Here is a 12,073-nt window from a genome sequence, read left to right as displayed (position 1 = left end):
AGGCCGGCGGGCGGAAGCGCACGGAGGTGGGGCCGGCCGGGCCGGTGCGGGCTCCTTGCGGCAGGTCCCAAGAGTGAGTGAGCGAGCGCGCGCCGGGCGCTAGGCAGAGGAGGGACACCCCCCCCAAGGGTGGCGCGGGCGGGCTGGGGGCGGCAGGTGGGTGGGGAGTCTGCGACCCGGGTCGGGGAGAGTGGGCAGCGGCCACTAGAGCTAAGGCGCGCTGGATCCCCAGAGGGCGGAGGACCTCCGCTGCGCATCCGGCTTTTCCTAGCCACGTTCCATCGGGGCCCTCCCCCGCGAACCCCCATTTGACAGATGCGAAAATTGAGGCTTCGAGAGGCCAAGTGATTCTCAAGGTCACACGAGGAGGCGGCAGAGCCAGGCGGGGACGGTTCTGGGTGGCTTCTAGGAAAAGTCCGCCTGAGCACTCCGTACAGGAGCTCCCCGGTCCTCCAGCCTTGGGGAGTGAGTATGTGTAGGGCCAGGGTACCTTTCCGTGGGGCAAGGCTCTGCCAAAATCTGGGAGTGAGGGGAATCAGGGCGCTGGGACCGCGGGGCGGGCCCTACACCGCAGATGGGAGGGGGGCGACGGAATGGGCGTGCGCACCCATGGGGGTGTGTGCATGTGTGTGGGAGTGTACATGCGTGGAGAAGCACTGCCTTGCGTGTGTGCACACGTGTGAGGATGTCAGCGCCTGTGTGGTCGCGGGACTCGAGGCTGGCCTGGCTCAAGTGAACAGCAGGTCCAGGAGGCGACCTCGTCCACGGGTTTGCATTCTGGGGTAGACGAGCCGGGTATGTGTGCCTGAGGGTTCCTTCGTGCAGGTGTGCACGGGGTGTGGGTACCATTGTGTGTGAGAGACGCAGGATGGGAGGCTGGTGCCTGTGGCCCGGTGCGTGTAAGTGCGGGCGCCTGCACCTCTATGTAGGTCCCCGGCCTCCGACGAATAACTTGGGTGTGGAGTGTTTGCCCCTGCCAGGGTGCGTATGACCAGTGACCGGAGTTGCTAATGGTGTCATGCACCCACCGGCCACCCCCGGCGCGAGCGCCCTCCTCTGGACACCCTGCTCCGTGCGCGCTCACAGTTCGCCTGTGCGGGGCCAGGGCCGGGGTCAGGAGCCGGGATAGGGAGGAAGAGGGCCTGTGGACGAGCTGAGCCGGGACCCCTGGGATCTTTGCGGAGGTGGCATGGGAGCGCTCAGTTCCCAGGCTCAGGCTTCCCGTTGACGCCTCCGGGCCGCAGCGGTCTCCCCCCGCCCTAGGAATGTTCCTCTCCCATCCAGTCCGCCTCCCCTAGGGCAGGCCCCTGGGGGCTGCCGTATCCCCGCCTCGCCTTCCCGGGCTCCCGGGAAGAGGGGAGGCGGGCAGGACGCCTGGGTTCTCTCCTCCCCCCTCCCATACCAGGGAGAAATTCCTCCGAGGTCCCCTCAGGCTCCAGGTTCCCAAAATAACCCTGCGGGGGAAGGGAGGCTGTGGAGGGAGGGAAGCGGGAGGGGCGCAGAGCCGAGCTGCGGGGTGCTGCAGGTGCCTCTGGGGAGAGGACGCGAGAAGGGGGCCTGCGGAGGGCTGGGCGGCAGGCAGTCCTGGGATCCTGGCTCCCCCGTCCTCGTGAAGCCCCTTGGCCCTCCTGCGACTCCGAGGGTGGGCCGGAAGCCTGTCCGCGGGTCCATTTCCCAACTGGCGGGTTGCACCATCCCCGGCCAGACCGTTTAACCCCGGGAGTGGCCGCGGCGGACAACTCCGCCCCTGTCCAGCAGGGGGCGTGCCCGCCCCGCCCCGTTTCTGCCCGCGGGGTTGCTCCCCCGCCCGCGCCTCCGCAGACTCCCGATCTGCCTCTCCCGGGACAGGGGTTCTGTCCGAGACCGGTGGGAGGCTCCCGGAGCGCAGTCTGAGCCCAGCCCACCCCGCGCCGGCGGCCATGGCGGGCACCCTGGACCTGGACAAGGGCTGCACGGTCGAGGAGCTGCTCCGCGGGTGCATCGAAGCCTTCGGTGAGTGGCTCGGGAGGGCACACGGAGCCTGAGCCCAGCCCCGAGTCTGAGCCCGGGTCCCTGCCTCCCAGGCACCATCCAGGGCACAGCCCTGGCCCGGACCCACCCAGCTCCGCAGCGTGCAGTCTCTTTAACTAAAGCCTCCTCTGCATCGCAGGGCAGAGAGATGCACGCCCTTCGCCAGCGGCGGCGAAGGGAGAGCCGAGTCCCTGACTCTGACACTTGAGGGGCATTATCTGTCTCCTGGGGAATCCGGAGGAACTCTCTATCTCCGGCCTGGGAGCTGTTTCCGGCTAATGGGGGGCAGCTTATCTGGTGAAGGGGTGCCCCTTCCCCCAAGCGCTCAGGAAATGACCTCTGGATTCTTGACCCCTGGGAACCCAGGCTCCTTCCGCCCCAGCTGGTTCCCCTCCGGACGATGGGCGGCTCGGGCGCTCCTCTCCTCCAGTCCTCAGGGCCTGCCTATCCCTCGCCCACCCCACCTTTCCTCTCTAATTAGCCTCCTGCTCTCGGAGTCCTGGGCAAGCAGGAGGTGGGCGGGGTCGAGCATGCACCCGAAGGGCCGATACCCAGCGGGCTGCGGGGTGGGGGTGAGGCATGGTCGCTGCGGACCCAGCTCAGCCGCCTGTCTTTGACCCTTCGGAGTCAGATGACTCCGGGAAGGTACGGGACCCGCAGCTGGTGCGCATGTTCCTCATGATGCACCCCTGGTACATCCCCTCCTCTCAGCTGGCGGCCAAGCTGCTCCACATATATCCTTCGCCCGCCTTGCCAAGACCCCCGCCGTCGGAGCCCATGCGCAGCCCCTCTGCCCAGCCCAGGCGCAGAATGAGCCTCGCTCCTAAGTATAGGCCGCTCCTTATCCCAGCGCTCAGGCGTCGCCCTAGCCTCCAACTAGGGCTTAGGCTCTGCCCCCTCCTTGCTCCTGGTGACTCGGCCCTGTCCTCAGGCTCTGTCCCCAGCGGAGGCCTTGCCCTCCTCCTCCCTAGAGTCTAGGGCCTGCCCCTGTTCCAGGCCTGGGTCCGCCCTGTGCATCTCTCTCTCCCAGAGGCCAGGCTCTGCTGTCAGCCTCCCTCAGCACTTAGTCCTCCACCCCCACCTCCAACCCTTCCCAGAGCGCAGGTCTCACCCCCAGCATTCCCGCAGAGCGCAGGTCCCATCCCTAGAACGTGTCTCCTAGAACCAGGCCCCGACGGCAGCCTCCCTCCCCTCGGGCCTCCCTTTTTAGAGTTAAGCGGCCTCCTTAACTCTCTCCTTCACCTACCAACAATCCCGCAAGGACAACTCCAATTCCCTGCAGGTGAAAACGTGCCACCTGGTCAGGTGAGTCTTTCCCCTGGGGCTCTGACCCCTCCTCTTTCTCCCTTCTCTCTGGCTTCAGGCTGGCCTGGAGGAGGGGGCAGGGCGCTGCTTCTGGGAGTAGGTTTGAACCCTGGTTTGTCTGGGTGGGCTGTGCTGTCACAGGCTCACCCCTTCCTGGGTCTGGGCCTTAATTTTCTTTTCTGCGCAGTGCGGGTGGTTGTCTAAAGGGTCTAATGTACACTTGGAGAAGGAAAGAGCTGGAACCATAGTTGAAGGCTCTTTTTCCTTGGGTGACTACAATCTCAAAGAGCCCCTTGCAGCCTGCTGGGTGATGGTGGGGGAAGGGCTGTCTTGGGTGACTCCCCTTTCCTCCAGGTACTGGATCTCTGCCTTCCCGGCGGAGTTTGACTTAAACCCGGAGCTGGCTGAGCAGATCAAGGAGCTGAAGGCTCTGTTAGACCAAGAAGGGAACCGGCGGCACAGCAGCCTCATCGACATAGACAGCGTGTGCGTGGGGGGAGTACAGAGGGCTGGGGGGCACTCAGTATCCTATACCATCTGTGCTTAATAAATGTCTGTTGAACCGAATGAGTGAGGGTCATGTCACTCTCTCGCTTAAAAACCTTCCATGGCTCCCTATTGCCTTCAATATGCCTTCTCTGGGCAGCTTGGCGTTCCTGCCTCATCTTCCACTGCCACCGCCCATCCCACACACCTCCTCCTGTAGCTGCGTTGGGTCGCCTCCCTGTCAGCTGAGCTCCCGAGTCCTTTCCCACCATGGTGTTCCGCTCATATCATCCCCTTGCTGCCTCCTCCGTGTTACCAAGACTCAGCTCAGGCATGAAGTCTCCATGGGCTCGGAGGGTTCGGGGCTCTTCCAGGGTAGAATTTGTCGTTCCCTCCTCTGTTCTCCATGGCACGTTGTACAGACTCCTGTACAAAGACTTCTGTACATGTCACGCTGTTTTGTGATCATGTGTTTCTGTGTCTGTCTCCCTCAGTAGACTGTGAGCTCCTCGAGGGCAGGAACCGTGTCTTACTCATCTCTGTATTCCCAGCGCCTAGCACAGTGCCTGGCACAGAGTACGTTGTTCATAAACGTGTGTTGAATGCATGATGGGGTTGGGGGAGATATGGAGGAGTTGCTGGGACTGGGAACATTCGTGCCTAGGACAGTGCCTCGCATTGTGTAGGTCCTCACAGTGTGAATGGTGTGTCTGTGTGAGTGGGGGGCCACGAGGCATGTGCATGTCCAGCAAAGGGCTCACTACTCCTGCCCCCCCCAGCCCTACCTACAAGTGGAAGCGGCAGGTGACTCAGCGGAACCCTGTGGGACAGAAAAAGCGCAAGATGTCCTTGTTGTTTGACCACCTGGAGCCCATGGAGCTGGCGGAGCATCTCACCTACTTGGAGTATCGCTCCTTCTGCAAGATCCTGGTGCGGCCCGAGGGTGGGGGCAGTGGTCCAGTGTGGGCTGGAAGGGGGTTCTAGGAGGGGCAGGGTCCCTGGGGTAGGCTGGGTCACAGGGTGCATCAAGGGTTTCAGTGCAACCACTGAAGGTCAGCTGGAGAGTGAGGAGGAGTGGCCATCAGTGAGAGGAGAGGCTGGCAAGGTGCTGAGGCCACTCCTCCTGCCCCCAGTTTCAGGACTATCACAGTTTCGTGACTCACGGCTGCACTGTGGACAACCCCGTCCTGGAGCGGTTCATCTCCCTCTTCAACAGCGTCTCGCAGTGGGTGCAGCTCATGATCCTCAGCAAACCTACAGCCCCACAGCGGGCCCTGGTCATCACACACTTTGTTCACGTGGCAGAGGTGCCTGTCCGTCTCTCCCTGTGTCTCCCAACCTCCCCACATGCCGGTCAGGCCAACCCTTCCCTTTCCCTAACCCACTGCTTTCTCTCCAGAAAGGCTGGGCCAAATTCTGGGCCCACTCAGTGACTCCCTGCCTCTGCCTCCCCATTTGCCTTCCAGAAGCTGCTGCAGCTGCAGAACTTCAACACGCTGATGGCAGTGGTCGGGGGCCTAAGCCACAGCTCCATCTCCCGCCTCAAGGAGACCCACAGCCACGTTAGCCCTGAGACCATCAAGGTGCCTGGGACTAGGGAGGGGCAGGTGCTTCCCAGATCTGTCTTCACTGGGTCCTCCCAGCAGCACTGGGGGCTGGGCACAACTGTCCTTATTTGACAGATACGGATATGGAGGCTCAGAGGGGTTAAGTGCTTTTCCCAGTTTGCACAATGGCAACAGCAGATTGGGGGCTCACAGGTCGTCATGGACCCCAAAGCTAGTACTTTTTTTTTTTTTTTTTTTTTAAGACAGAGTCTCTCTTTGTTGTCCAGACTGGAGTTCAGTGGTGCAATCACAAGCTCACTGCAGCCTTGAACTCCTGAGCTCAATTGATCCTCCCACCTCAGCCTCCTGAGTAGCTGGGACTATAGTGTATGCCACTGTGCCTGGCTAATTTTTGTATTAATATTAATTTTTTTTTTTTTTTGGTAGAGATGGGGTTTTGCCATGTTGCCCAGGCTGGTCTTGAACTCCTGGGTTCAAGTGATCCACCTACCTTGGCCTCCCAAAGTGCTGAGATGATGGTGTGAGCCATTATGCCTTGCCACTTGTACTTTCTTCTTCTCTTTGTCCTTCATTTATTATTATTTTTGAAGTATTGAGTAATATACATATAAAAAAGTATATAAAAACTTATGAGACTGGGCGTGGTAGCTCACACCTCTAATCCCAGCACTTTGGGAGGCTGAGGTGGGCAGATCACGTGAGGTCAGGAGTTTGAGACCAGCCTGGCCAACATGGTGAAATCCCATCTCTACTAAAATACAAAAATTAGCCAGGCATGGTGGTGGGTGCCTGTAATTCCAGCTACTTGGGATGCTGAGGCAGGAGGAGAATTGCTTGAACTTGGGAGGCGGAGGTTGCAGTGAGCCAAGATCGTGCCACTGCACTCCAGCCTGGGTGACAGAGTGAGACTCTGTCTAAAAAAAAAAAAAAACAGTATATAAAAACATATGAATCGTTTAAAGAAAAATTGTAAAGAAAACACTGTGTAAACTACTGCCCAGGTTGGGAAATAGAACCTTGCCAGGCTCTCAAGTGCCCAGCACTTTACAGCATAACTCCCTCCCCACGACTTTTGCAATGATGATCTTGCTTTTCTTTATAGCTTCACCACATAGGTATGCGGTCCAAAACAATGTGGGGCTTTTTGTTGTCTGTTTTGAACTTTCTATGAATGGAATGTTGTTTGTATTATTTTATGTCTTGCTTCTTTCATTCCATATGGTTCTGAGAGTCTTTTCATTCTGTTATGTGAAACAATTGTTTTTTCATTTTCATTGCCATATAATATTTTATTGTATGTCTACCCCAATTCATTTATTTATTTATTTTTTTGAGATGGAGTCTCTCTCTGTTATCCAGGCTGGAGTGCAGTGGCGAGACCTCAGATCACTGCAGCCTCCGCCTCCTGGGTTCAAGTGATTCTCATGCCTCAGCCTCCTGAGTAGCTGAGATTATCTGGCCAACTTTTTGTAGAGACAGGGTTTCACCATGTTGCTGAGGCTGGTCTTGAACTCCTGAGCTCAGGCAATCCACCTGCTTTAGCCTCCCAAAGTGCTGGGATTACAGACGTGAGCCACCGCGCCCAGCCTATCCCAGTTTATGTATTGATTCTGTGTTGAATGTTGGGGTTTTTCCTTTCCTTTTTTTTTTTTTTTTTTCTTGAGACAGAGTCTTGCTGTATCGCCAGGCTGAAGTACAGTGGCGCTAATTTGGCTCACTGCAACCTCCTCCTGGGTTCAAGCGATTCTCCTGCCTCAGCCTCCCAAGTAGCTGGGACTACAGGCACGCACCACCACACCCGGCTAATTTTTGTATTTTTTTAGTAGAGACGAGGTTTCACCATGTTGGCCAGGATGGTCTCCATCTCTTGACCTCATGAGCCGCCTGCCTTGGACTCCCAAAGTGCTGGGATTACAGGCGTGAGCCACTGCGCCCGGCTGGTTTTTCCAGTTTTTGCTGTTTGGATGGGGTGGCTGAGTACATTCTTCCAGGTCATTGTCCTCTGCTGCCTTGCCTCCCTGAGCCTCTGATTCTCCTGTTAAATGTTGATGATACTCTGTGTCCAAGCCTGGTTTAAAAGTGTGGTGCTTTTGACAGTTGAGTATTGCCTTGAATTAATGGCAATGAATTCAATCCCCAGGGGCTGAGAGAGCCGGTCCTGGGGGACAGTAATGGAGAATTTTACTCTTTCACCTGTCCCTGACCCTGACTCCTCCTCACTCACTCCTACATTTCCAGGGCTGAGATAGGGAGGATAGTAGTGGGGGTATGACCCCTCTGCCCTTTGTCCCCCAGCTCTGGGAGGGTCTCACAGAACTAGTGACGGCGACAGGCAACTATGGCAACTACCGGCGCCGGCTGGCAGCTTGTGTGGGCTTCCGCTTCCCTATTCTGGGTGTGCACCTCAAGGACCTGGTGGCCTTGCAGCTGGCACTGCCTGACTGGCTGGACCCAGCCCGGACCCGGCTCAATGGGGCCAAGATGAAGCAGCTCTTTAGCATCCTGGAGGAGCTGGCCATGGTGACCAGCCTGCGGCCACCAGTACAGGCCAACCCTGACCTGCTGAGCCTGCTCACGGTGAGGAGCAGGGGGCAGGGAGGCGGGGAGCTAGGCACCAGGGGTTGACAGTTTCCCTGGGCCCGGCGGTGGGCGTGGCCTGGGGCTCTGGGTTCTGACCAGGGAACTGAGATCTAGCATGGGCTCTGGGGTTTGGAGTGGATGCTGAGGAGGGGTCCAGGCTCTGGTTGGGGCTGTGGACTGAGGTCTGATCTCCAGGCTGGCATGTGGACTGTGGGCAGTTTGAACTGGGCCTGGGTCCCGGTTTGAGTTCTGGCAGTGGGTTGTGTTCTAGGGCTGGGCCAAGCTCTGCGTTCTGCGTGCAGGGGTGGTTTCTAAGCATGGCCCTGGGCTGGGAGTGAAGTTCTGGGCTTGGCTTTGCACTCGGTCTTGGGGTCTAGGGTGGGAGTTGGGTTCTGGTTTAGATCCAGACTAGGTTCTAGACATTGGGCTGGGGCTTAGGTGTTAGGTTTGGAGTGGATTCTTAACTGCTTTTGTACTCTGGACGGGATCAGGGTTGAAAGCAGAGCTTGTGGCTGGGTTCTGACCTAGCTTCTTCCCTGACATCTTGGCAATATGTCATGTTCAAGGTTTGGGGCCATGCTGTGGTTTGATCTGTGCACTGGGACAGCGTGGGGTGGCTGTGCTGTGTTCTAAGCCAGGGTTTGTCCTGAGTCTAGCTTTTGACCCGAGCTCTGGGCTGAGCTGTGGCCTCTAGGTGGACCTTTGACCCTGGGCTCTGTGGCCGTGGGCAGGGGCCAGTGGGTGTGATCAGACCTGTGTGTCCCAGGTGTCTCTGGACCAGTATCAGACGGAGGATGAGCTGTACCAACTGTCCCTGCAGCGGGAGCCGCGCTCCAAGTCCTCGGTGAGGGGGTACTCTCTCCTCTCCACTCTGCCCCTCCCTCCTGAGAATCCCAGGATGTGAGGACGGGAAGAGCTCTTAGCAGCCACCTCACCATCCTTCTTGTAGGACAGAGGCATCCTGGGGGCAGGGCATAGCGTTGGGCAGACTTCCCTCTCCCAGGGATTCCCCTCTCTGTTCCCCTGGGCTCTGGGCTCCCCCTGCCTCTGGCCCTAGCTTAGACCTGACCATTTCCATAGCCAACCAGCCCCACGAGTTGCACCCCACCACCCCGGCCCCCGGTGTTGGAGGAGTGGACCTCGGCTGCCAAACCTAAGCTGGATCAAGCCCTTGTGGTGGAGCACATCGAGAAGATGGTGGAGGTGAGCTCCTGCAGAGCCTGAGCAGTGTGTGGGGAGAGGCCAGTTTGCCGGAGCACTGCCCTGGGAGCCAGCACGAGTGTCCTGTTCAAGACCCAGCACTAAGCCCCCAGGAATCACAGGGACTAGCTGGCCATCTGCACGGGGCTGAGGTGCCCATGGGTAGGGTGGGGGCGGGGCTATGGAACAGGGGCAGTGTCAGAGACCTCTCTGAGACACACCTCATCAAATGGACTGGGAATGTGGGAAAGGACAGGACCTGATGTCCCCTTTACTCTCCCCTCTCCCGGCTCTGTGTGTCCCTCTGTATGCCCCAGTCTGTGTTCCGGAACTTTGACGTCGATGGGGATGGCCACATCTCACAGGAAGAATTCCAGATCATCCGTGGGAACTTCCCTTACCTCAGCGCCTTTGGGGACCTCGACCAGAACCAGTGAGGAGGGCTGGGGGCCTGGGGGAGAGGGAAGGCAACCTAGCCCACAGCCTAGCCTGGGCTTCAGTTTCTTGTGTGCAAGATAAGGTCACTAAACCAGACCATCTTGGCCTGGGAAGCTGCCAGTGTGGGAAGGGGCACTTGCTTTTGTGGGGAGGAGAGGCTGCCAGCTGTGGAGGTGCAGTGGTATCTCATGAGTTCAGACAGATGGGGGGCTCCACCTGAGTCTTGCAAAGACTGTGGCCTGGGGACAGTGGCTACAGAAGTGCTGTTTTATTTGTGGAGCTCACAGCTGTCAAGAAGTGTGGGTAAGTTGAACTCCTGGATAGCCTGTGTTAATGAATAGATAAGAAAGGTTTGTAATTAGTGGTACCCATTTGCTTATCAACAGTTCATATGCTGACAATTTGGAAAAACAGCTGGTTCTCTGAAGTAGGTGAAACATGCCCCCTGCAGCCAGATTCATGCCCTATTTTTGCTGAGCAGACAAAACTCCATTCAAAATTTACAGTCCATCTCAGGTCGATTTATTTTTTAATGCTACCTATATTTCAAAAATCTGTTGTTTTTTATTTCCACATTACAAAAATCCATGGTAAAATAAAATCTGGGTAGTAAAATAAATTTATAGTGAACAAAGTGTTTAAAGTAAGAAATGAGAGGCCAGGTGCAGTGGCTCATGCCTGTAATCCTAGCACTTTGGGAGACTGAGGTGGCAGGATCAATTCAGGCCAGGAGTTCAAGCCCAGCCTGGGCAACATAGTAAGACCTTGTCTCTACAAAAATTAATTTTGTGTGTGTGTTTTTGAGACAGAGTCTCACTCTGTTGCCCAGGCTGGAGTGCAGTGGCACAATCTTGGCTCATTGCAACCTCCACCTCCTGGGTTCAAGTGATTCTCCTGCCTCAGCTTCCCAAGTAGCTGGGATTACAGGCAGGTACCACGCACCTGGCTAATTTTTGTATTTTTAGCAGAGATAGAGTTTTACCATGTTGGTCAACCTGGTCTCGAACTCGTGACCTCAAGTGATCCACCTGCCTCGGCCTCCCAAAGTGCTAGGACTACATGCATGAGCTACTGCTCCCAGCCTAAAAAGATTTTTTTTGGGCGTGGGTGGCACGTGCCTGTAGTCCCAGCTGCTCAGGAGGCTGAGGCAGGGGGATCCCTTGGGCCCAGGAGGTTGAGACTGCAGTGAGCTATGATCATACCACTGCACTTCAGCCTGGGTGACTGAGCGAGACCACGCCCATCAAAAAAAAAAAAAAAAAAAAGGAAGAAATGAAAGTCCCCTCTTTCCTTTTCCACTGGTAGAAGTTGCCATGATTAAACACTGTTGACAATATTAAGCTTGGCAGTATGTGGGTTCTTCCAGTCTTCTTTTCCCAGGCATGAGCACATTGATAGAGATTTTGTTTGGTGTCTGTTTCGTGGACAAACAGGATTAGAGTATAAATCCAATTCTGCTTGTGGCTTTTATCGTAGCTGCTTTATTTCTTCTCCCAGAGTTTAGGCAGAGGTAGTTACGTTCCATGTTTTCTCCCTGGGTTGGTGGGTGGATTTTTATCTAGACCACCTTTTCAGTGAAGATGACCCTTTGAGATGATGGAGGCCTCGGCTACATGCAGCGCTCTTAGCTTTAACCCTCCACCTCCTGCAGGCCCCAGGCCGTGTGTGTGTGTGTGTGTGTGTGTGTGTGTGTGTGTGTGTGTCTGTATGTGTGTGTTGGTGAGGGGGAAGCCTTGGTTGGTTATCAAAACCTAGCACCTGGTTCAGCAGGAGGGAGACCGGGCCCAACTCACTGCTTCATTGTAAAGCTCCCTCTTGGTTTCTGGAACTTGGGGTTTCCATTTCTTTCTTACAAAATTATCTATGCATTTACAGCAATTGTTGATGTATCTTTACGCAGCATCTAGGTACTTGTAGTAGTGGGGTTCTCTTTTTTCTTTCTTTTTTTTTTTTTTTGAGACGGAGTCTTGCTCTGCCACCCAGGCTGGAGTGCAGTGGCCGGATCTCAGCTCACTGCAAGCTCCGCCTCCCGGGTTTACGCCATTCTCCTGCCTCAGCCTCCCGAGTAGCTGGGACTACAGGCGCCCGCCTCGTCGCCCGGCTAGTTTTTTGTATTTTAAGTAGAGACAGGGTTTCACCATATTAGCCAGGATGGTCTCGATCTCCTGACCTCGTGATCCGCCCGTCTCGGCCTTCCAAAGTGCTGGGATTACAGGCTTGAGCCACCGCGCCCGGCCCCTCTTTCTTTTTTTTAAATCACCCTCTTTTTTTTTGAGACAGAGTCTTGCTCTGTTGCTCAGGCTGGAGTGTGATGGCGTGATCTTGGCTCACTGCAACATCTGCCTCCCAGGTTCAAGTAATTCTCATGCCTCAGCCTCCTGAGTATCTGAGATTACAGGCACTGTGCCACCAGACCTGGCTAATTTTCTTTTCTTTTCTTTTCTTTTCTTTTCTTTTCTTTCTTTTTTTTTTTTTTTTTTTTTTTT

General features: G+C 56.2%; 1 protein-coding gene across 20 annotated transcripts in view; it reads left to right on the top strand.

Annotated features, from left to right (window-relative positions):
- RASGRP2 (RAS guanyl releasing protein 2) overlaps window positions 1-12,073 on the top strand; it is a 23,970-nt gene that overhangs the window by 5,143 nt on the left and 6,754 nt on the right. For 8 of the 20 annotated variants that reach the window (XM_017893041.1, XM_017893161.1, XM_017893032.1 and 5 more), the window contains exons 2-12: window positions 1,849-1,992; window positions 2,642-2,744; window positions 3,253-3,315; window positions 3,670-3,801; window positions 4,581-4,731; window positions 4,935-5,108; window positions 5,268-5,384; window positions 7,665-7,946; window positions 8,716-8,793; window positions 9,030-9,152; window positions 9,467-9,582. In XM_017893041.1, coding sequence (XP_017748530.1) covers window positions 1,849-1,992; window positions 2,642-2,744; window positions 3,253-3,315; window positions 3,670-3,801; window positions 4,581-4,731; window positions 4,935-5,108; window positions 5,268-5,384; window positions 7,665-7,946; window positions 8,716-8,793; window positions 9,030-9,152; window positions 9,467-9,582 — 1,483 coding nt within the window. The other 12 variants (XM_017893080.1, XM_017893064.1, XM_017893072.1 and 9 more) reach the window with 8 other exon arrangements.

Source organism: Rhinopithecus bieti, unplaced genomic scaffold (genome assembly GCF_001698545.2).
Source record: "Rhinopithecus bieti isolate Rb0 unplaced genomic scaffold, ASM169854v2 scaffold_1017, whole genome shotgun sequence".
NCBI classification, from domain to species: Eukaryota; Metazoa; Chordata; class Mammalia; order Primates; family Cercopithecidae; genus Rhinopithecus; species Rhinopithecus bieti.
The sequence above is the reverse complement of the archived record's forward strand: the minus strand, read 5'-3'. Positions and strand labels throughout refer to the sequence as shown.